Source organism: Salvelinus namaycush, chromosome 3 (assembly GCF_016432855.1).
Source record: "Salvelinus namaycush isolate Seneca chromosome 3, SaNama_1.0, whole genome shotgun sequence".
Lineage (NCBI taxonomy): Eukaryota > Metazoa > Chordata > Actinopteri > Salmoniformes > Salmonidae > Salvelinus > Salvelinus namaycush.
In genome coordinates, this window is record NC_052309.1 from 44,349,446 (window position 1) to 44,374,880 (window position 25,435).

General features: G+C 43.1%; 1 protein-coding gene across 1 annotated transcript in view; it reads right to left on the bottom strand.

The window, feature by feature from the left end:
* LOC120043889 (transmembrane protein 132E-like) overlaps nt 1-25,435 on the bottom strand; it is a 106,794-nt gene that overhangs the window by 15,970 nt on the left and 65,389 nt on the right. Inside the window, exons 4-8 of the mRNA XM_038988492.1 lie at nt 21,293-21,485; nt 16,501-16,644; nt 8,568-8,773; nt 5,757-6,036; nt 2,032-2,226 (exon numbers count right to left, since the gene is read on the bottom strand). Of these exons, the coding sequence (XP_038844420.1) occupies nt 2,032-2,226; nt 5,757-6,036; nt 8,568-8,773; nt 16,501-16,644; nt 21,293-21,485 (1,018 nt within the window). The remainder of the gene's footprint in view (nt 1-2,031; nt 2,227-5,756; nt 6,037-8,567; nt 8,774-16,500; nt 16,645-21,292; nt 21,486-25,435) is intronic.

A 25,435-nucleotide genomic window follows, 5' to 3' on the forward strand; every position in this document is an offset into this window, starting at 1 on the left:
AGTGCAGTAGCAAAAACCATCAAGCGCTATAATGAAACTGGCTCTCATGAGGACCGCCACAGGAAAGGAAGACACAGAGTTACCTCTGCTGCAGAGGATAAGTTCACTAGAGTTACCAGCCCAAAGGAATGATTCACAGAGTTCAAGTAACAGACACATCTCAACATCAACTGTTAGGAGGAGTCATGGTCGAATTGCTGCAAAGAAACCACTACTAAAGGACACCAATAAGAAGAAGAGACTTGGCTTGGGCCAAGAAACACGAGCAACGGACATTAGACCGGTGGAAATCTGTCCTTTTGGTCTGATGAGTCCAAATTTGAGATTTTTGGTTCCAACCGCGGTGTCTTCGTGAGACACAGAGTAGGTGAACGGATGATCTCCGCATGTGTGGTTACCACCGTGAAGCATGGAGGAGGAGGTTTGATGGTGTGGTGGTGCTTTGCTGGTGACACTGTCTGTGATTTATCTAGAATTCAAGGTACACTTAACCAGCAACGCTACCACAGCCTTCTGCAGCTCCAAGCTGTGTACGGGCTATTTGACCAAGAAGGAGAGTGATAGAGTGCTGCATCAGATGACCTGGCCTCCACAATCACCTGACCTCAACCCAATTGAGATGGTTCGGGATGAGTTTGACTGCAGAGTGAAGGAAAAGCAGCCAACAAGTGCTCAGCATATGTGGAAACTCCTTCAAGACTGTTGGAAAAGCATTCCAGGTGAGGCTGGTTGAGAGAATGCCAAGAGTGTCTAAAGCTGTCATCAAGGCAAAGGGTGGCTACTTTGAAGAATCTCAAATATAAAATATATTTTGATTTGTTAAACACTTTTTTGGTTACTACATGATTATATGTGTTATTTCATAGTTTTGATGTCTTCACTAATATTCTACAATGTAGAAAATAGTAAAAATTAAGAAAAACCCTTTAATGAGTAGGTGTGTCCAAACTTTTGACTGGTACTGTACCTCAATTACCTTGTACCCCTGCACATCGACTAGGTACTGGTAACCCATGTATATAGCCAAGTTATCGTTACTCATGGGGTATGTATTCCTCGTGTTATTATCTTGTTATTATTTTTCTATTTTTCTCTCTGGATTGTTGGGAAGTGCCCTTAAGTCAGCATTTCACTGTTAGTCTACACTTGTTGTTTACGAAGCGTGTGACAAATAACATTTGATTTGATATCTGTATGTAAAGGCTAGCATATACATTTCCTTCGCTTTAAATAGGCAAATTACATTATGTACTGTACTCAGTACTGTATGTTTAGTTTAATAAACTGAACATCCTTTAGTTGTTTTCCTTGAACTTATCTATACAATGGTCTTCATCAGGACGTACAACGGCATGAGGCGAAAGTCAAGGCTATAACTGTGGTTGACAAACTTACTATCCCGACACACATGTATGATTTGCATATATGATATGTATGATAGTCGTTCACGAAGGAACATTCATAAAGACCCGCTGTACAACCCACTCCAGATAATGGTGGTGCTCAAGCTGAAGTACTTTGAGAAAATGAATATGAATGAAAAGAATGTCCTCTTGACACCAATTAGTTAAAATATGGTTTAAATGGCTTTCAATGTAAAGAGGTACTATATATAGAGAGAAATTGCTACAGTACAGTGTTATGTTCGCTGGAGTGACCTTCCTCCAAAGTTGTGTGAAGCCTTCTGTAATTTCAGGCAGCTAATTTGACAATGTTTATCATTTTGACCTGACAATGTCTTCTTCTGTCATTGAGTATCTTTGAAGGCCAAAACAAAGTGGGTCTGTACATTGAAGAAGAGCTTTTGGTTCTATGAGTCAGGCAGTTGCTCTGGTGTTCTATTAACACCATCAAAAGACGTGAAGCTGAATATGTACCTTGGTGAAAATAAACTCACCTATACTCACCTGAGTACCAAACAATATGATGACAGGTGGCTTATGTATATGAACATATACTTACTGACATCCCCACACAAACTTAATGACATCCACACGTATCATCTTATCTATTAGTATATTAGTATAGTACCTGCTTTGGTGCAGTAAGTGTCTGCAGGCCAGTTGCCTTGGCAACCATAGTGTGACTGTTGCCAGGGCTGGGCTGTATTGACAGAGCAAGTCCAGAGATAGCATGGACGCGAAGTTCCAAGATGGAGACTTTCTCGTCGGTGACGGAAAACAGCGTCTCTCCCAACATGGCCTCCACGGCGAGTGGAGACTCCACCTGCAAACAACAAGAGACCATTTGACTGTCACACCAATCATTTTGTGTCATGACAGATGGAAACACAGGCAAGTGGGACAAAGACATTGGCATTAAATATGAGACATGGGCATTAAATATGGAGTTGGTCCCCTCTTTGTTGCTATAACAGCCTGCACTCTTTTGTGAAGCGGTCTAAGGCACTGCATCTCAGTGCTTGAGAGGTCACTACAGACATCCTGGTTCGAATCCAGGCTGTATCACAACCGGCCGTGATTGGGAGACCCATAGGGCGGCACACAATTGGCCCAGCATCGTCCGGGTTTAGCTGGTGTAGGACGTCATTTTAAATAATAATTTGTTCTGACTTGCCTCGTTAAATAAAGGTTAAATAAAAAATATATATAATTATGTTGGAAAATTGCTGTTGGAACATTGCTGTGGGGACTTGCTTCCATTAAGCCACAAGAGCATTAGTGAGGTCGGCACTGATGTTGGGCGATTAGGACTGACTCGCATTCGGCGTCCCAAAGGTGTTCAATGGGGTTGAGGTCAGGGCTCTGTGCAAGCCAGTCAAGTTCTTCCACATCCCTCTCGACAAACCATTTCTGTATGGACCTCGTTTTGTGCACAGGATCATTGTCATGCTGAAATAGGAAAAGGCCTTCCCCAAACTGTTGTAACAAAGTTGGAAGCACAGCATCTAGAATGTCATTGTATGATGTAGCGTTAATATTTTCCTTCAACTGAACTAAAGGGCCGAGCCTGAACCATGAAAAACAGCACCAGACCATTATTCCTCTTCCACCAAACTTTACAGTTGGCACTATGCATTGGGGCAGGTAGCGTTCTCCTGGCATCCGCCAAACCCGGATTTGTCCGTTGGACTGCCAGTTCGTGAAGCGTGATTCATCACTCCAGAGAACAGATTTCCAGTGCTCCAGAGTCCAATGACGGGGAGCATTACACCACTTGAGCCGACACTTGGCATTGCGCATGGTTTTCTTAGGCTTGTGTGCGGCTGCACGGCCATGGAAACCCATTTCATGAAGCTCCCGACGAACAGTTACTGTGCTGATGTTGCTTCCAGAGGCAGTTTGGAACTCGGGAGTGAGTGTTCCAACTGAGGATAGACAATTAAAAAAAAAAAAAAAAATGTATACTTTGTTTTTATTGTAGGAACACAAAGAAAGTACAAATACAATTTTTACGCGCTACGCATTTCAGTACTCGGCGGTCCTGTTCTGTGAACTTGTGTGGCCTACCACATCGCGGCTGAGCCGTTGTTGCTCCTCGACGTTTCCACTTCCCAATAACAGCACTTACAGTTGACCGGGGCAGCTCTAGCAGGGCAGAAATTTGACGAACTGACTCGTTGGAAAGGTGGCATCCTATGATGGTGTCCTGTTGAAAGTCACTTAGCTTTTCAGTAAGGCCATTCTACTGGCGGTGTTTGTCTATGGAGATTGCATGGCGGTGTGCTCAATTTTATACCCTTCAGCAACGGGTGTTGCTGAAATAGCCAATACACTCATTTGAAGGGGTGTCCACATACTTTTGTATATATAGTGTATATAGACTAATTGAGTGATCAAGTAATGTCTCTCACAACTGTGTAAACAATACAAAATCTGACTCTTACACCCTTTGTAGTGCCGTACTTTTAGCAAAAAAAATAATTAGCTTTCCAAAAAGAGAGAAGGAAGAACAGTGGGGGAGGCCAAAGCATACATTTCACAAAAGTGCTGTTACGCCCTTTAATTAGGGGTTCACAGCAAACTGGTGAAACCTATTGTTATTCTTAGATATCAAATTACTCAAGCATAGATTGGTAACTTTTTTCTAATTTGCCACACAGACACTAGGGGCCATTAGGTGGTGCTGTTATAAGCAGTCTCACTTAAACCCTCATATCTGACACCCCATTTGACCTAAAGACGTGGAACTTTGTATGTAGGTGTCTTTCCTCATATGTCCAAATAACACTATATTTGGTATGCAGCCCCATGGTACATCTCTTAGTTGGTTAAGAGATGGCTGATGGCTTTAATGTAACTATTTAAATCCTTTGTAAATCCACTTCACAATGGCCTATCAACTTGAAACGTTTTAGGGTCATCAAAGACATTACCATGATTAACCATGTTAAGTTTGGCATTGACATCTTAAAAAATAAGGAAACTATTCTGCACTACAAAGGCAAAACGTAGCAACTACGTATTTTTTCTTCTTCCGGGAAAATCTGACTTAAAAGTTACTGGATTCTATTCAAATGTAACATGTTTCAAGTTAAACTGTAGTTTGTTTGTATCCTGTGTAGTGAATGATTAGTTTAGGCCATGAAACTGTGTGTATGCTAATTTAGAAACCATGACCTAATCAGAGAAGAGGAAATTGCCTAGGATTAGAGAGCAGGGTCAGGCCCAGAACAGAAGATGGATGAAGTGGGATCTGGCTAAACAAAGAGAGGACCATGGACATTCCACAGGGGAGCCAGAGGGAAACTCATTGGGGTCATAAAATGTATAGCTGGTGAGGTGACAACTACAAGGAGAGAGTAGGAAATGGGTTGTGAACTTTCTAAATGGATGCACTCAGCTGACTGTATCCTTGGTATTAAACACTTGAAACTTCTCTTGAGCTTTTGGTCTCAATTCCTTATTGCAAAGAGGTTGCAATAGCATTTTCTTTTTAACAAAGTATTTTTCTGTCTAGACAGACAGCAATTTATGATTCTCCATGATATATTCTGATCAACTGGCTTGATCTTGTGTCAGGAAAATAAATACCACATTAATCAGATAATATACCTGGCCATTACAACAGATCAAATATTTTCAACCAAATTCGTAGTTACTTTGTTTTGCCTTTGTAGGGCAGTATTAACAATTCACGTTTGTTCTAGGCTACTCTTAATTTTCTAGGACAGACAGGTCCAGCAGTCCTTGTGCACCATAAAATATGCTATAAGCTTGAGATCTTTTGATTTCTCCCAGCCTTCTAAGCCATTGATCACTCAGGTTGCTAAAGCTGGTAACTGCACAGTGGGAGACTAGGCGGATGACCATATAGAGTACATGCCTATGCAAATGAAGCCATGTTTAAAGGAAGGACGACCACAGACAGATCTCCTTCATCATTTAATCCTTGTAGAGCATTCCATTACAAATACGAAATGGGTGTAAGAAATGAGGAAGAGTTATACTTTTCTCGCTTTCACATGTCCAGTTTGTCTAGGTCAGTGTGCATGAAGCAGAAAATATCTTGTCTCGCATTCTCTAAGTGCTTCTGCATATTACTTCTGCACTTCGGTCAAGTGTGATCCAAACACTCTACCTCAGTGTCAAGTTACTATTAGCCTCTAGGGCTCTAGCCTATAATGCTTTTGAGTGCAAGAACATAAATTAAGGAAAAGAGACAATTGAAAAAAGCTATTTAATTTCTCAGACTTTGGAGACCTAGCCAATGTTCTATACCTTCAGCACAGTGAATACAATTGAAAGAAGCAACTTCACTTTTCATACTTTGGAGAACTAGCCAAGGTTCAATACCTTCAGTACAGTGGACCCCAGCTCCAGGCCCACCAGCACAGTGCGGTCCACCAGCTCAGCTATCCTGGGGTCGACCACTTTCAGCGAGTCCTGCACCAGGTCGGTCACATCCACCTGCCAGTCGGGCCCCAGCATGGTGATGACCTGGTCGGTGCCCTCGGTGGAGGTGGTGTGGAACTGGGTCAGCACCTTGACCAGGGTGCGCTGGTACTGCAGGGTGCAGCCCCGACTCACCCGCCGGTCGTCCTCGTCGTCATCCACGTCACTGTCTCTGGCGCTCCTGATTGAGAGAGGGGGGTGACAAATGGCCAATGATGTTAGTATCAATACCGTAACCCTGGTCAATATCGTTTCCGGTATCAATTCCATTACCAGTGTCAATACCATTACCCATGTCAAAACTGTATCCAGTGTCAAAGTTTACAACAACAAAGTTGAACCACATAAAAATGTATTTGCTTTACTATTTACTAAACAGTTTCAGCAGTTTATCATAACCTTTAATGATGCATGTTTACTTAATATGTTTGTGGAAGATGCTGTAGTGTAGTTAAATCCTGCGTCCTGTTTCGGGAGATTATGTTATTAATTGCTTCTTATCATTATATAATTAACATCATAGCACTTGATGTGATGAGAGGCCCAACACTAATTCATATGGAGGACATTTGTTACAGTGTCTGTTCCAATGTGCCCTTCGTGAGGGAAAAATCCTACAACCTGGCACAAAACTCCAAAAACGACCAATCAAGCAAGATTTGGACGTGTGCCTTCCATTCTTTCCTCAGCAGTCTGACATGCTGCCGGCATTCCCTAAATGCTAAAAAGCTCTCCTCTGTTTCCAAGGGTAATTAATCTTTGCTTTGACTTATCCTTTCAGATAACTTGAGAAGCAGAAGCAGGAGCAGCAGCGAGCATTCAGTGACTGACAAAGCATTTACCATCCATTGATTCCCGGAGCCCGCCTGAATATCAAGCAGTCCCGTGTTTCCTAAAATGTCTGACAATACTCGAACATGTATCACGTCCCCTGGCAGGCTAACGCTAGACATTTTAAGGCTAAAATGTGCTGTTCGCCTGTGTTCCTCATCTTGTACAACAAAGCCGCAATGGCAGTGGAGAGACAGACGAGAGTGTAGACGAGCGTTCAGTTAAGACTAGGTAAACACGAGAGAAAGCATGACTCTCTTCATTGAGTATCATGACTCTCGCTCAGGTGAGAGAGAGTTTACCACGTTGAGGCTGTACCTGGAAATATGTTGTTGTTTTTCTTCAGAAGATTGATACACACGAATGAGCTCAAGTTTTGATGCACGTCGCCCGGCCTACACGATGACACTTTTTTCCTCTTTTAGAACCCATTACTGGATAACAAAGACAGTCAGCAATGCAGCGAACACACTGCGGTCCAAGAGACCTGGCCATTGATAACGATTAGGTATTAAACAGCATTGTGTTAGGGGGGGGGGGGGGGGGGGAGAGCGAGAGAGAGAGAGAGAAGACTAAATAAAAGACCATTCAATTATTACAAAATTAATATTGTAAAACTGCAAAAAAATTATATGTAATACACAGTTTAGTTTTTTTGTCCATGTTCTGACGACATCGCAAACATCTAGGTAAGAGCTTAATGTTTTGCCAAAATGACATTTGGTGATACAATTCTCTCCCCATTCAAAAATAACCATAAAAAGCCTTCTGCAGTTATGTTTTTTTCCTATTCCCTACAAAATATGAATACATTGCAGTTAATGTAGTTCATTGTGGTTCATGGTTTAGAAAATGTGGAACCCTAGCGGCCTATTTCCCGGACACTGATTAAGACTAGGATTAAGAACCATTCTCGATCGAAAATCTCTATTGAAATAGGTTTTTCAGCTAGATTTAATCAGTGTCTAGGAAACCGTCCCTAAAAACATGCAGTGAATTTACTGTCAGTCGGATGTAAAATTGGCTTAAAGTCCTGTTCTCAGGCAAACATCATAGTTTAGTTCAATTATTTAAGAGGGATAAGTGTGATTATTTGAAACCATGGGCTGGCTTAAACTCTAATAAAACATGTGTGCACAGGCAGTAGCTGTGCTAAGATGCCTAAACATTGCTTAGGCAGGATCCCGTCCCTAGAACGACATTGTTGTGGAAAACTCAATCCAAAGATCTAGGCAGTCACTATTTACAGTGTAGTAGTACATCTTTAAACAAGCAGCTGCAAAGGAGATCTGTCTCTGACCACAGTCAGGGAAGAACTCGGTTGCATGTCCCTCATATAGGGCGGCAGGTAGCCTAGTGGTTAGAGCGTTGGGTCAGTAACCGAAAGGTTGCTAGATCCCCGAGCTGACAAGGTAAAAATCTGTCGTTCTGCCCCTGAACAAGGCAGCTAACCCACTGTTCCTAGGCCATCATTGTAAATAAGAATTTGTTCTTAACTGACTTGCCTAGTTAAATAAAGGTTCAATAAAAATGTAATAATAAATATAGAAGGAGGTGATAATACAATCATATTGGATACACAACGGTTTCTTTAAACAAGCAACAGTCCCAGAACATAATGGCCTTGTGTTAGGGTGCAGACATAACAGGAGTCTATGAAATGCAGTTCATCACAGAACAGAGCATAAACCTTGAGAAGTTACAACAGCTCACCCCAAATTCCGCCACCACAACATGTAACATACGACTTAAGATGATACATGACAGACGATACAAACAAGAGTGCAGTAATCTCAAATGTAATTCAAATTCAGTAAAAGAAACATCAGCTCGAAAACAGCAGTGCACTCCATGTTTAGTGTGTGGGCGAGTCCTTCCTACCTGCGGTCAGGAAGAATGGGTACCCTCCAGCCCTTGATGAAGCTCAGGTTGCTGTCGGACAGTTCCACTTGGAGGGGGAGTTTGGGCACCCACACGGTCAGCTCCAGGGGGGCACTGAGGTGCTCATAGCTGAAGATGACCCGGGCGTTCATGGAGCCCCGTGTCTCCTTCCCGTTCACAAACACATAGTCACAATTCATGGACACCTGCGAAAGAGGTGATGAGTCAAGAGTCATATGATAATGTATCTGCCATTGATATGGGTGATATAGTACAGTATGGATGCAGGGGTGGCGTCAACCACCTACAGTGCATTCGGAAAGTATTCAGATGTCTTGACTTTTCCCACATTTTGTGACGTTACAGCCTTATTCTAAAATCGCTAAATTATATATTTTTACTCATCAATCTACACACAATACCACATAATGACAAAGCGAAAACAGGTTTTTTGAAATGTTTGCAAATGTATTACTAATAAAAACTGAAATACCTTATTTACGTAAGTTTTCAGACCTTTTGCTATGAGACTCGAAATTAAACACAGGTGCATCCTTTTTCCATTGATCATCCTTGAGATGTTTCTACAACTTTATTGGAGTCCACCTGTGGTAAATTCAATTGATTGAACATGATTTGGAAAGGCACCACCTGTGTCTACAAAGTCCCACAGTTGACAGTGCATGTCAGAGCAAAAACCAAGCCATGAGGTCGAAGGAATTGTTCGTAAAGCTCTGGGACAGGATTGTGTCGAGGCACAGATCTGGAGAAGGGTACCAAAAACATTTCTGCAGCATTGAAGGTCCCCAAGAACACCGTGGCCTCCGTCATTCTTAAATGGATTTGGAACAACCAAAACTCTTCCAAAGAGCTGTGCGCCCAGCCAAACTGAGCATACGGGGGAGAAGGGCCTTGGACAGGGAGGTGACCAAGAACCCGATGGTCACTCTGACAGAGCTCCAGAGTTCCTCTGTGGAGATGGGAGAACCTTCTAGAAGGACAACCATCTCTGCAGCACTCCACCAATCAGGCCTTTATGATAGAGTGGCCAAACGGAAGCCAGTCCTGAGTAAAAGGCACATGACAGCTGCTTGGACTCCCAGACTATGAGAAACAAGATTTTCTGGTCTGATGAAATCAAGATTGAACTCTTTGGCCTGAATGCCAAGCGTCACGTCTGGAGGAATCCAGGCACCATCCCTACAGTGAAGCATGGTGGTGGCAGCATCATGCTGTGGGGATATTTTTCAGTGGCAGGGACTGGGAGACTAGTCAGGATCAAGGGAAACATTAACGGAGCAAAGTACAGAGAGGTCCTTGATGAAAACCTGCTCCATAGTGCTCAGGACCTCAGACTGGGGCGAAGGTTCACCTTCTAATAGACAACAACCCTCAGCTCACAGCCAAGACAATGCACGAGTGGCTTCGGGACAAGTCTCTGACAAGTCCTTGAGTGGCCCAGCCAGAACCGGGACTTCAACCCAATCAAACATCTCTGGAGAGACCTAAAAACAACTGTGCAGCAACACTCCCCATCCAACCTGACAAAGCTTGAGAGGATCTGCAGAGAAGAATGGGAGAAACTCCCCAAATACAGCTGTGCCAAGCTTGCAACGTCCCAGAAGACTTGAGGGTGTAATCGCTGCCAAAAAATTCTAAAAACCTGTTTTTGCTTTGTCATTATGGGGTATTGTGTGTAGATTGATAAGGAAAAAAACTATTGAATCAATTTTAGAATAAGGTAACAAAATGTGGAAAAAGTCAAGGGGTCTGAATACTTTCCGAATGCACTGTAGTTTATTACATTGGATTTGCTGGTGCACAGCTTTCCTCAGCTTCAGCTGAAGGAAATAGGGAGTACACATTCCTTTTTTCGCTTACAGAGTATGTGCAATGTGTACTATTTTTAGGTCGCAGTAATCCTCCTTTGTGAACGTTCCAATATTTTGCCACGAGGGGCTGTATTTTTGTAATTAGAAATATCTGGGAACACAGTGTAAACAACACTACTTGAGGGTTTTCTCCAATCTAATTTGCGTCTCTTGTTGAGTGGAAGAATTGGCTCTTAAGTACAACCTACTCAAAGCCTTTAAAAATCATTCATGGGGCGCATGCTGCCCCCCCCCCCCCCCAACCCCACTCACCACCATTTTCTGTGTTATGATCTATACAAAATTATGTGGAGACACACTGCATAATATACTAACACAAGCTTTCAGGCAACAGATAATTCATAGAATACGAAAGCTTAATACACCAGGCACCCACAAAATTCTGTTTATTTATTTTTTATCCAGCAGTTGTCCAACTTATCCAGTTTATCCAAGCAGTCATTTGGCACAGAATTTCTCATAAATACCCATCCCTTAAATACTAAAATATTTACTGTAATAAATAGCAAGGTTTGCTTTTGCTTTTGGGATACCATCAATGATTGATCTGGCAGTCGGAGGCAGCTGACACTAATCAAAGGAGCTAATCTCTTACAAATGGAGGTTGGGATCGCCAGTCTTCTCAGTGCTGGGGATTCATCATAGTGGGGGGACTGGGTAATAAAATACCCAGTTCATCCAGACAGGCCTCTCCACTCTGCAATCCATACAGGCCGGGTCGGAAGCCTTCAGCGAGAGAAAAGTATGTATCTTTCTTTCCCTTGTTCTGATCATTGGCGTATTCAGATCTATGAGACTTTGCCATCTTTAGCCACCTTTGTGTGAATAGGGATTTCGGGATTATATTTGTCTGCCGGAGATCTAGGATGACGGTTGGAATCAGCGTAATAGACTTTTGGAATACTGAATTATGACAATTAGGTTAGTGCTTGCCAGAAGGGCCATGCACAGACTTTTCATGGGCAGGTGCTCTGCCACACACACATTTTAAGCAAGTTAGTACACAGTGCTTCACTCTTTAACCTGATTGACATCAGGAAAAGAGTGTGGGCTATCAGCTGATCTTTGATGTTGATGATTGATGCAAATATGCTAGTTACAGGTGTAGGATCTTAATTGGAGCCAGTTTGCTAAAATAATACATTTTTGTTAGGGCAAATCAACTCTGACATTTTAAAGTGGGAAATTACAAACTTAAGAAGCCTTTTTAAACCTTGAATACACTACACACAAAGTTTGCATTTCCTGCTCTGCAGGAGAATTCTCAGTAAGAGTTATCAAATTAAGATACGACATATGTAGCTTGCTCGATTTCTTTTACTGATTGTGATTAATCTTCAACGCTTGTATCAAATAATAACTTCATAACTTAATATTCATAATTGTCTAACTCGGGCCTCCCAAGTGGCGCAGCGGTCTAAGGCATTGCATCGCAGTGTTGAGGCGTCACTACAGTCTGGGGTTCGATCCCAGACTGGGCGGTGCACAATTAGCCCAGCGTTGTCTGGGTTAGAGGAGGGTTTGGTCGGGGGGCTTTCCTTGGCTCTTCGCGCTCTAGCAACTCCTTGTGGCGGGCAAGTTGACAAACAGTCGTCAGTTGAATGGTGTGGCTGGCTTCCGGGTTCAACCGAGCTGGTGTTACGAAGCAACTTGGCGGGTCATGTTTTGAAGGACGCATTACTCGTTTTTTGCCTCTCCTGAGCCCGTTGGGGAGTTGCAGCGATGAGACAAGATTGGATTGCAATTGGATATCACGAATTGGGGAGAAAAAGCGGGTAAAATTACAACAACAACAAAAAACATAATAATTGTCTAACTCATGATATACGGCTGGCTGGCTAGTGGCTTGTGTAGATATTTTAGTAGATGGTAGTTAGCTAGAGTGTAGACTACCTGTGTTGCTGCTGCCCTGACATACATGCGCAACTCCTGACTGAAGAAGGGATGGAGTTGGTTCGGAGGGTCATTGATGCAGCCGCTCCTGTCTGTCTTTCTGCCTCTCTCTGCTGTGCTATCAGCCAACCAGACTGAATATTAATGATGATGTAGGTTAAATCAAGCGTTATCAAGTGTTAATCAAATGTTATGCTGCTGTGGCAGTACATACTCGACCGATGTATGCATTTTTGGATACCGGGTAAGCGCAATCGTCGTACAGGGCAGACTTGGAAAAAGACGCAACTGGGCTCTGTACAGGGCAGATCAACAGGTGCAACCAACGGATGGGGTGGGGGGTGGTGAACTTGACAAAGTTACAACGAATTGCGGCGGGCAAACAACAATGACAAAACCTTTATACCAAAAAGTTTTTAGGGGAAAATTATACCACCACCCAAAAGTACACTTTGGAGACTGTGAGGGCAAAGGGGCATGTGCCTGCACTGTACAGAGCAAAGGACATACCTGCACCCCCACCCACACCCAGGCACAGACAGACAGACAGATAAAGTACAGTCATCCTCTGTACCAAAACCACCACAGTGCACCCTCCACACCTGTGACCTACCACTCTAGGCCTCCACTTCGCTATAATGCTAACACCAGCCTCCCTATCACTCTCACTCACTTTGCTGATACGCCCTCGCTAACTGCACTAACCCAAACTATCCCAGCTCCTGCAGGCAGCTAATAAACTTGCCTGGCTAATTGTGAGTCAAAAGCTGTTAACGACTACAGGCGTCAGAAGGCCAGCGGGGGTCCGTGAAAGTGCTCTAATGCACGTAGCTGCGAGCTGCCGTCGCTACACAGCCCTCTAATGTTCTGTGACACCTTCCATGGTGCCAGCAGATTGCCTGCGTGGGTTCAGGGCAAAGAAAGACAGGGCGGGCACTGCCCACTATGGTGGCATCCAGTTTAAACCCACAAGCAGAGCTGCAGGATCAAAAGGATCACCACCCGCCTTCAGCACAGTATATCCACTTCGTTGAGGCATATGCATGTGGAAAACAGAAGGTTGGTGGGGTGACCTGATAGTGCTTATTCTACTGACTAATGCGTATGGATCTAATGAGAAACAATGATCACCGTTTAGTCTATGCACATCCCATGCTGGCCAGCCTCTGCTCACACTCTTAACTTCAACATGTGCCTCCAAACAGGATTTAGGCCTGTAATGAGTTCCGTTTGATCGCATGAGTTGTTTGAATGTATGACAATACCTCATGCAGACTGTAGGCCTATCAATACCACCTGTTTGGTTCCTGGAGGTGCAGTATATGGCAAAATAAAGCATAACCTGGGCAGTGTTCATTAGGACACACAAAATAAAAATGCTTTAGAATGTTTTGCAAAAAGAAAACAAAAAAAAGTGTTTCCTGGTGGTTCCTGGTGGTGGTATTGGACGAGTTCAAGTAGTCCTTCTCTGTTTCAGTTTGGTTCTTTTCATTTGGGGCCTAATGAACACACCCCAGTTGTGTTACTGTTGCCCTGTATTTACCATTATGAAAACCTACTTTAATTGATGGAAGGTACAGTAAGATAATCAATAATCAATTCTCTTTAAAAAATACCCCATAACTCTTTAATCGACAGAGGAGCACTTTGCGAAACACATTGCGTTTCATTGCTTTATCTATTCATACATGATTTCTGGGCCAGCAAGCTCCAATTGACTGGATTAAGTCCTCATTGTGAAGCTATCAACAATAATAAGACAATTTTTTCAAGACCTCTCAATACCACAGCAGACAGCAAGGAGACAATACTGAAGACAGTATACCACTCAGGTGTACTTATCTCATTGCCTCACAAAGCCTTTCTTATATAAGCCTGGTCACTGGCTGAAGGTGAATGTGTCACAATGGTGTGAGAGTGCAGAATGGAGGAAACTGAGGACTTGGCTGGGCAAGGGTTGGATGACCACTGGCGTGGAAGAGGGCGCCCTGCCGCCACACGCGCGCGCACGCGCGCACACACACACAGCCCTGGGAGAAAGGATCAGCTGGGGGAGTCATGTCGTCTCCTGCTTGCTGACAAATCCCCAGCCCTCGCCTCCACTCGCCCAGCCTCCCCTCTGCTTCCTGCCTTCTCCCCATACTGCCTCCCGTACTCGTGCACTCCTCCCACCCCAAACAACACAACATAAAACACCACAACAAACCCCAGTCTGAGCAGAGCACAGATGTATGGTTTAATAACAATCCTACTGTGCTCTCTCTCGCACACAAACACCATCCACTGTACATTCAAATGGGATTGGGTTATCTGCCAGCGCTGACATATATCGTGGCCTATTTATTTCAAAGGGGGAATAAAAAAACAAACAAAGAAATAAACGCCTCAGCAAAGAGAAATGAGCACCGCGTAACGTTTTCCAAAAGTCGGGTACAAAAACAGAATAACGGCAGGTTGGCGAATATCCAAAGCTTTAAAAAAAACACACACGCTTTGTTAAAAACAAAATCCAATAAATGGATCTGACGTCTACACATTTGGAATTCACAATCTATGTGCACATGGTGCGGCTTGGTTTATATAACAAGACGTTCTCTATATGCTTTACTTATAGACCACGCGGAGCCTATTGAGTGTTCCACAGACTCACCAAGGCTACACAAACACAATAATAAAATATAAGAGAATAGAGTAATCTGATTAGAATAAATCTGCATTAAGAGCGCGGTGTATGAATAATGGGAATAATGTGGCATCACGAAATGCAAGGGGAAGAGCACACAACCACACACACTTGGTGGGTTGTCTTTGTGAACCTTTCGTTCGTATTCTGTGGAGTGTTGTATAGAACTGTCAGGACTCATGTACATCTCGGCGTGAAGGGCTCATCTTGCGTTAGCTTCTAAAGTTCAATGGCAGGGGCAGTGAACCAAAGTCCACTCAATAACACTGCACTAATGCAGCTCGTCTTGAAACCATTCTAAACCTTCTCACATACAGATTAATGGCAAAAAGTAATGCTTTTTATTCACGCTCTGACATATAGATCCTAGTATTATCACACATATGAATGTCAGAATAAGATTAGGGACTGTCTGTATTCTGTCTGTGTTTTACAGCTGATGCTTTTCCTCCATTTATTCAGAACGAATTTGCATTATAATTATGCACTCCGCTTTCAATAATCCCACGTGATAATCTCAAATAAACAAAAATGCATAAATCCACATAAAAACAATTGCCTATAATTTTTCTCTTCATCACATGTATAATTTTCTCACATGTCCTGTAAGGTGTCATGGTGCAGTCATCAAATGCGCTCGGAGAGAATCAACAAATACATTTGGATTCAATTTCAGAGGTTGCAGCCTCCTTTATCCAGCTCTTTCTACAACAAAATGGGATTTACCAACGCTGGTTATGGGGTTTGCTTCTTTAATCCACAAATGGGAGTTGATGTTGCATACTACAGCTGTGGCTCCCAACGGGCTAGAGTTGTGTTTGTGACTCATCCCAGGACACTAGCAACGTCTCCTCGCCTCCAGTTATCCTACTTGGCTAAGGTCACGTCCCAAATGGCACCCTATTCCCTATTTAGTGCACTACTTTTCTTCGGGGCACATAGGGCTCTAGTCAAAAGTTGTGAACTATATAGGGCATACGGATCCATTTGGGACACAGCCTAAGTGAATGGAAATGGATGGTAGGCCTTGCCCCAGATAATGCAGCTAAAGTAAACTCTAAGGTCTGGAGAAACGATGGCAACCAGACTAGGCATCCTTCAGAGCTATTACTGTGCTTTGTAGCCTATTGATTTTGGTGTACCAGTAAGACTATGAACATCCATTGATTCATCCGTGGGGGGTTCAAAAGCAACTGAGTCAAGAGCACATAATTATGGACAGCCATATAATGAGGTTTTGTTGTTCGCATGATGGTATATTAAAGTGTGCTGCAGGCCCCTTAGGGTGTGTCCAAGTACGGTGGGATTCCATTTGGTATCAGATGCATTACCAAGACAATATCATTCTTAGAGGGATAGGGTTGAGAAATTCCGGTAACTTTCCCAAAAGTCCAAGGTATTCCAAAATCACGGTTGGGAAAGTTACTGGAATTGTGCAACCTAAGAGGGAACTACTGTACCTTACCTTCACAATGTCTTCGTTAGAGGACTTGCATTCTACGAAGGATGATACATCAGTCACGACTCCACTCATTTCAATGGAGACCACTTTCACGGGAATGGCCACGGTTCGGCCAGTCAGTATCGCAGTGTTAATGATTTCGGTGTCCTGTAGAGTTTAAAGGAGAGAGGGAACAAACATGAAACAGTGTTAGATAGTGTTTATCGCACATTTATTTCACAGAGTACTACCATATTAACTTTTCAAAAAGGAAGTCCAAAGAGTTCTGCTGGAAGCCATTCTCAGTGGTCGTCTGGGTTTGATTTTAAATGGGCCACCCTTTTTCGATACATTTCATCACGCGAGGTATGCATTTTCAAAAGATACACTGTAGAGGTGTCCTCAAATGTTCCAATGAACACTTTGAAAAGAAAATTAAGTGAGACAAGATAAAACATTTTTAGAATGCACAAAGAGAATAATGAACATCAATCACTGTGCAGGACACAGTTTTATGTTTTCCCCTCCACGCTGCAACTGTACGCTATAAAAAAAAAGGCAAGACGTTCGCATTGACAATGTATGCAAAGTCATGTGAGTTGTGAAGTGAAACATTCATTCTTCATCAAGCGGATGCAAATATGAAAGAGAAGTGAAACGCCAAAGGAATCTTTTCATAGCCCTACAAAACATTATGTCGTCCTCAAAACCTTTTTGTCTGTCCTCACAATGTTGGTTACGGTTAGAGAATCTGCGTTATCATCTTATTTGCACTAAGGCGGCAAATAACAAAGTCTAGGGTCACTAATAGATGCCTGAAATCACAATGCTGGGGAATATACACTGAGTACACAAAATATTAAGAACACCTACTCTTTCCATGACATAGACTGACCAGGTGGATCCTTATTGATGTCACTTGTTAAATCCACTTCAATCAGTGTAGATGAAGGGGACGAGACAGGTTAAAGAAGGACTTGTAAGCCTTGAGACAATTGAGACATGGATTGTGTATATGTGCCATTCAGAGGGTAAATGGGCAAGACAAAAAATGTAAGTGCCTTTGAACAGGGAATGGTAGTAGGTGCCAGGAGCACCGGTTTGTGTCAAGAATGGTCCAGCACCCAAAGGACATCCAGCCAACTTAACACAACTGTGGAAAACATTGGAGTCAACATGGGCCAGCATCCCTGTGGAACACTTTCGACACCATGCTCTGACAAATTGAGACTGTTCTGAGAAGGGAAACTCATTATTAGGAAGGTGTTCCTAATGTTTAGTATACTCAGTGTAAACTGACTTGAGAACTGATTATAAACAGGGCCAAGACCATCAGCAGATGTACACTTATTTTATGACTCCAGTGATATAGAAACAGCCAATTAAAATGCACACAGTCTTCAATTGGACGACTTTGAATTCATTATTTTGGCGGAATGAATGTGAGCTGTGCGGGGGTAATGAGTTAGACTCTAATTTGTGTCCCTCGTGAACCCCCTAGAGAAAACACAAACCATGTAAATGTGCCTTTGATTTCAATCAAAACACTATATTTAAATATCTGTTTTGTCTCAAGCCTTAGAGGCAAAACAGTATTACTTAACGTGGTGTAATAAAAAAAATGGCAGCATATGAAATACTAATTATGTTGCACGGTCAGGTCCTGCCCAAATCAAATTAGCTGGTGCACTATTTGAACATTGATGCCATTCTACCTGCTGACACATTTATTCATAATACAATGTTTGTCAGGCAATTATTCAGTGAGGAGAATGTGTAAACCTAGCCTCCTAGTTTCTTACTAAACAGCCACTGCAGACCAATGACAGGGGCCTCAGACGTAGACAAATGAAGGGATGGAGAAAATAGAGTCCCAATAACTATTTTTCCTCACAACAAACAGCAACCGCCACCTTATAGTAACAAGACGCCCCATCCTCCATCATGTTTCTCATTTTCATGTGTCAAATGGTATTCTGCTGCATGGCTAATGTAAAAAATGTAAATATGGGCCTGAGTATTTGCGGTAGCGGTAAGCGGTAGCTGCAGTGTCTGGAGTAATGAGTGAGAGTTTATCATGAACACAGTAAGGGGAGAGCTATCAATAACGCGCAGGAGGCGATTTCAAAGTCATTAAACATTTCATAGCCCACGAAACACCAAGGTTAAAGCATTTAGACACATGAAGAAAACTGTCAGCTAGTGTACACACAAGACATGACTACTCCAGACCAAATAAACGGGACTGAGACAACTCTATCAGTTCAATACATGGCGGAAATGAAAAATGCATTATACTGCTACTGTAACACTGTAACATTGACTAGTATCGACTACTAGTTTAGCTTTGTCCATGTGAGCATTGTTGTTTTAGATTTATTCAATTAAAGAAGCAGGGTCCATTTGAAACCAAGTAACCAAATGACAAGCAATGAGAGAACGAATTAAGCTTGGCAGCCCTCAGTTGTTGAGTTTTGACGAAGCTGATTAGCAAGTGAAACCCATCAAAGCCTCTGCTGCTTACTGTGCCCTGGCTCCTACTCCTCATGTAAATGATCAAAATGCAACGTCAGATGTGCCAGACATGTGGTGTGTGCATCTGTGTGTGTGTGTGTGTGTGTCTGTCTGTGTGTGTGTGTGTGTGTGTGTGTCATGCGACTTTTTGCCACAGGGGCCTCGGCAAAGACGCTGTCATGTTTTATTTATCATCTGTTCGCTACTGCGGCAGCATGGCGCAGTGGTGGAGCCAGCAACACAGTACCCCGCTATTCCCCTCCCTCCTCTCCTTTGCGCCCTCATCCCCCTCTCCTGCTCTCTCCACCTCCCCATCCCCCGTTTATGAGAAGCCCCTGAGAGGGCTCTTTGGCGCGGGGTGCTAATTGTGCCGAGAATGTGGCCGCCAGGGGGACCTGGCTGGGGCCCTGACAGGACTAAAGTGATGGAGCCCGGCCTGATTTAACCACATTATCCTGGAAGATGCACTCTGCACTGTAAATTCACCCGCTTCCTTCCCTCCTCCTCCTCCCTCCCCAGCTACTGGCTCCCCACTCCCCTCCTCCCCAGTATTAGTGGCTCAGCTCTGCCTGGCATTGACTCTGCTTAGCAAAGCTTTTACTTCCTGGATTTTTTTTTTTTTCTCCTCTAGTTATTTTTCTCCATCTCTCCCTCTCTCGTTCATGCTAGAGCTAAATCAGAGAGGATATTCATTTTGCGCGCTTGGCGTGCAATGTTCTTCTCAGTCCCTCGCCTGAGTTTTTATTTGTTACTCAAGATACAAAATGCATCTTGTGTGTTTTTTCGGATTGCCTCATTCTGCTGTCTCCCAAATCCATGCAGAAAAAATATTAATGTGAGCATTCTGGTTTCTAACAAGCTAGCAGAGGATGTGTGCAGTGGTAGACACAACGTGCAGAGTCTCTTGTCGCTACTATTACTGTTACAATCATTTGACACAAAGAGACCTGGGATTACGTGGCATTAGATTCTGTGTGAGTCCCAAATGGCACGCTATTCCATGTAGTGCACTACCTTTGACCAGATCCCTATGGGAATAGGGTGCTATTTGGGACACAGACTTGGTCTTTCCTCTATAGTACATGAATGAGAAACAGTGAAACACAGCAACTGAAATTGCATGAAATGGCACAGGTTTCTATCCTGACGACTCACACTAAATTCTTCCGCTGCTCTGTCATTCACTACATTCTTTAGTCTAAGACTGCAATCATTGAAGTCGTTTGTGGTGACGAGGGGCATTGTACAAAACAAATTCATCAGCGATTGGATCGTCTCTAACCAGTCAGAGTACCAAAGCCAATGACGAATTTTCCACCTGCCGCTTTACCACGTTTGTAATGGCTCTGTCCCAACCCATTGATTTCTGGACCAATCAGATGGCCCCGAATGTGTTCGCATTCAGTGAAGGGTCAGGGAGGTACTCAGATCCTGACTCATTGCGGAGAAAAAACTAACATCTGTGGGCGTGGCGTAGCGTTTGGTCGGAGCAAGGAGTCTGGGTAGCTTTTGCTATTTTTTGCGATTCCCCATGCGTTGGCCTTCCGTGACTCTGGCTCCTTTCAGCTGAACTCCTATCTTCATCGTTCTGCCTGACCTCTCTAATAAAGCCCTCGAAGCACACCGTCATGTTTCGTGAATACACAGAGGTTTTCTCCCTCCTCGCTTAATAACCTCTGTAGTCGAGTGTGTAAAAAAAGTGTCTTCAGCATCTGGGCACTTACTTCTCTGCAACTTGTGGCATTTTAAACCTATATGAATATATGCGGGGCTGAGAGAGCTAAGTATCGCTTTAACATTTGCCCAAGCAGCTGAATTTTAATAGCCTAATAATGAAGTCTCCCTCCCTGAGACTTTTCACAGGCTCCCTTCACCAAATAAAGGGACGTGAAACCACACAGGAGGCGACTTGACCTTTCAGGACTGGCCCTCTGCCTTCCTATTACTTGATTAATGTCCCTAATTTCCACAATCGGTGTTTACGGCTTACTAATTGCCCCTTTTCATGAGATAGGGGTGGAGGCGCCAGACAGACTCTTCGCATGGTGTGCCATTACTAGGTGGCCTTGGCGACCTTCTCTTAGCAGGAGAAATGAGCATCGAGCAAGTGAAAGAGAACCTCAAGTGTTGATAAGCATGCTTACCTATGACAATGGGGATCGAAGGTCCTTTAATGAGAGTGGCTAACTTATTTTCTTGCATGAGAGATCTGAATTGAACAGTGGCAAATGTTACAATAGACAAATTCAACTGATATGAAACGTATTATAGCATACTGTATGTGATGTCACAGGTTACTCACCATGGAGAGTGGGATGATAGCCTGAATGTCCTTCTGCACCACGGTCAACTCAGTCACCACCTTCTCTGAGTCCGGAGGCGGGTTCTGGCCCCGGTAGTCGATGTTCCAGTTGATCCTCCTGGTGACCGATTGGCTGGTGAAGTTCTCCATCTCAAAGTCCAGTTGCATCACCTCGATATTGGCCAGCGCATCCCTGTGGGGCGGGGAATGGAATAATTGAGCGATTATAGCGTAATACGTCAATTACAGCAACATGTTACCAAAAACACAGCAGGAGCCAGCACCAAATCCAGTCATTTAATTAATTTACAAGGGGCTTAATGGGGTTCAGGGCTGCATTTGAACATTAAATACGCTAATGAGTAGGCTATCAGCGTAAACAGATGTTCTGTCAAGTATAAGGCATTATTTATCGAAACAATCAGAAAATGAAACAATTAGGCTGCTGCTTGTGCCCATCTGTTGTTTTGGAATAACCGATGAGGTCCAGAAATGTGGCATTCCTATCGACTTTTAGGAGCTACCCGACCATGCATGAGATTTTTTAATGTTTGAGGAAGTTTATCAAAAGATATGAACATTAACGGCAGTGCGCCAACATGGTTCTAAAAACTGTCAAATGAAGGAGGCATGAAAGCCTTCACAATGTAATCCTCAGGTGAGTCATCACTTAAATGAATGTGACTGAACTCTGGAAACTCCAGAAGTGAGTTGAACTTCTTTCAAGGTGATCGATGAGCCTTTAACAAGCTAAGCTTTGATAAAGACTATACGGTCGAAATGTGACAGTTCTTTTATAAAAGAGCCCCATGACAAGACATTACAACCGTCTCATTGGGTGTCGATGAAGCAAAACCTGTTCATGACATTTCTATGAACATCATAACCTTTACATGACATTTGCATTATCATTACCTTCGCCCATATATGTGCATAAGTACCAGCAGGTTATGGCTAGCACACATGCAGTAGAGTGGTCAAATATACGATGTGAACATTCCCTCCTTCCATTTCAAACATCCATTACATTAACCACATGTACAGTAAACACACTGTGTACTCGAACAAGCGTTAATTTCGCCTGGGAAAAGATGACCATTGAACTTTTCACCCGGTTTCATTCCATACATTTAATATGTACTAAAACATTCAACAAATTCTGCTTAGAAAATTCTTTCTCTTCTTGTAAGATGATATAAAACTATTGAATCAACTGTGGAATGACTATACCAGCAGACCGACATACTATATATGTTTAATATACCACCTTTACTATTGCTCCAAGTTGCGAAACCATCACATTTAAAAGACACATTCTGCACCGAGCAGCAGTATAGGCCCTACAGTAGGTTCCCGGTTTACAGGACCATTACAGCCAACCTTGACCTGGATCTGAAATTAACCATCCCTCCGCAGAGAGAAGGTGAGTCTGTTATTCAAAGGGAAAATGCCAGCATTGTAATGAAATTGGGGAGCCAAGTCCCTATCTGCAGTACCGCACTCCTCATAAAGGGCCTTACTGGAAACAGCATGATGAGAGCTGACAGCCTAAATAAGTTCTGCCTGTTTGTCTCAACATCACACACAGAATATTCTACTCCTTTATCCGTGACACTCCTTGCGAAACAGGTAGCTTGGCGAAACGACGCTTGACAACTAGAACTGAGAAAACCAGACACCCGAATCGTTCATGTGGGGAATGAGAGTTACACGGGTGGAAATTGAGTAAATGCGCTTTAGGGATATGTTGTGTGGGTGGCGTGTCTTCTTCAAAGGGAAGGCCTTGTGGGGTTAACAACGCCCTTTCCGTGCACCCTGGTTAGCTTTATTAGCTGCATTATTGTGGGCCATCAGTATTAAACAACCGGAATGACCTCTAGGCTACACCAAGATCATTTTCGAGTTTCGTATCTCACATGGTTCTCGGTTAGAGTAAATTAAAATCAGCCCTGTTGGATGTGTCCACTGAATTGCAAGAAACAGTGGTTGTGTCTTATTTTCTTGAGCATGCCAAGGGGAGAGATATGCCTTGCTACTGTAGCTATCACAGCACAGCTCCGTAGCAGAGGATTGCTAAAGGGCTGAGACAGTGATTCACACAAGTCACGTGGCTGGAGCTATCACTTCAACACTTCACCCCATGCTCCGGGAATATTCAGCTCCCAGACCTGGGTTAAAATTCTTCAACTAGCCTACAGTTGAGGCTCTCTCTTTCTTCTTGCAAGAGTTTGTAGAGATAATACATAGCCCCACCTATTTTAAGCCCCACTTTTCTGGCTTGGGGGGATGCCTGTTTGGCATCTTATTTTAGCATTAATAAGTGTCACATATCAGGTTGCAAACGATGTAAAAAATAAAATAAAAACATGGTCTCTTTTTTGTTTTCTTGCCTCCAAAATGCAGGTGTTTCAGCCTAGCTCAGTGCTTTCTGTGGTGGTGGGGCAGCCAGCGAAATATACGGAGCGTAGGGATTAGTAATGTTCTCTAGTTGTGCCGTGATTGGCTCAGTGTTCTGTCACTCATGTCACCGGCAAATCTAAGGGTAGAGCTTGAAAAATTCAAGCCACTTGGGTGCTGCCATAGAGTTACATTAGAAGTGCCCATCCAATAAGGCTAAAAGGTCATTGGCCACAGATAAATTTAAGTCAAATCATGTTATATATACAGCAACTTTGATTGGACTGATCATGTCAACATCATACTTTCTAAATCTTTGCTAGCAAGCTAGCAGTCATCATCATGAATCAAGTCGACAAATTCAACAATGAGTGGTTTGGAAGGAATCAGTGGCTAACTGCAAGCACTGCAAAGCAGTCACTACCCTGCTATTCAGTAGAGTGGGTGTGTGGTACCAAGTCTGGGTTTACAGATCTCTTTTCCAAGTTTAAAAGGATAAACATTCAACATTGGCCATGGTGTCAATCCAGCATGACTTCTGCCTCGCTCAAAACAACTGGAAACTCAGAACTGGGAAATCTGTATTCAGTGAGTTCAAGACGACTGGGAAAATACGTTTTGAATGGTCATCCAACTCGGAATCTCAAGTCGGGAACTCAGGCCTCTTTCTAGAGCTCCGACCTGAAGATCACTGACATCATCATGATTCAACTTTGTTTCCCCCCCGAGTTCCCAGCTGTCTTGAAAGCGCCATAAATCCAAAGAATGCCTGACTTTGATGACAAAGTATGACAAAAAAATTGCCCACGTAGGACCGCCGCACGACCTTCCTGTTCAAGTGAACACAGCACAACAAGGTGAGTCCAAAAATGTATTGTATGCTGCTGCATAAATTACGTAATATGCCAGTGAGATATGTATACTGTAGCTAAGAACGTAATACTAAGTGTATGTTGTGTAGTAAGCTGTTAGTAGCCCATGTGCCTCACCCTAATAATTTGGTCCCATTTCCCCTCCTAATTTCGCCTACTGTTCTGACTTGGTGGTGCACATGTAGCCTATATCCTGTTTTAGAGAAATGTAATCACTGAATATTTGTAAGAGCTTGCATTGTCTGCTTATAAGCCCTGTTTATTTATCCTACGGTTCTGACTTGGTGTACAGGGATAATACTGTACATTTCAAAAGTGGTGAACAAATAGTTATATTGACTACGTCCGTCCTAGCTTGCTCATTAATGTCTTAATCGAAATGACGGATTGACTCTTATCCACTCATCGTCCCCTTATGCCATAGTTTGCACATCTCAATTGTCAGTAGAAACCACATTTGTTAAGCAAGTTAGCCATATCAGCTATGATTTTTAAAAGGCTGTAAATGAGGCTAAATTAACTGTTTCACTGCCAGACAAGGCTCCGCTGATAGCCAGGTGTAGCAGTGGTAAGGTGAAGGGACTGCTGTTGTTGGGACTCTGCTGTTGGGACAGCTTTATGTAGGATCTAACAGTGTGTGGGACCTGTTTGTCACCGTTATAGTGCAATGAATGTATTGTTTAGTTTTGGGTTGTGTAGTGGGTTTGCCCCTCCAAAATGTACATGCTAAAATCGCTATTGCATAACCCTATAGACTAGCCAAAGACAAATGTGGCAGTCAAAATATGTATTCAAGATGGCGCCGGAGAGGATGGGTGCCGTTTTATTGGCTCTTAACCAACCGTGCTATTTTGTTTGTTTTTTCGCATTATTT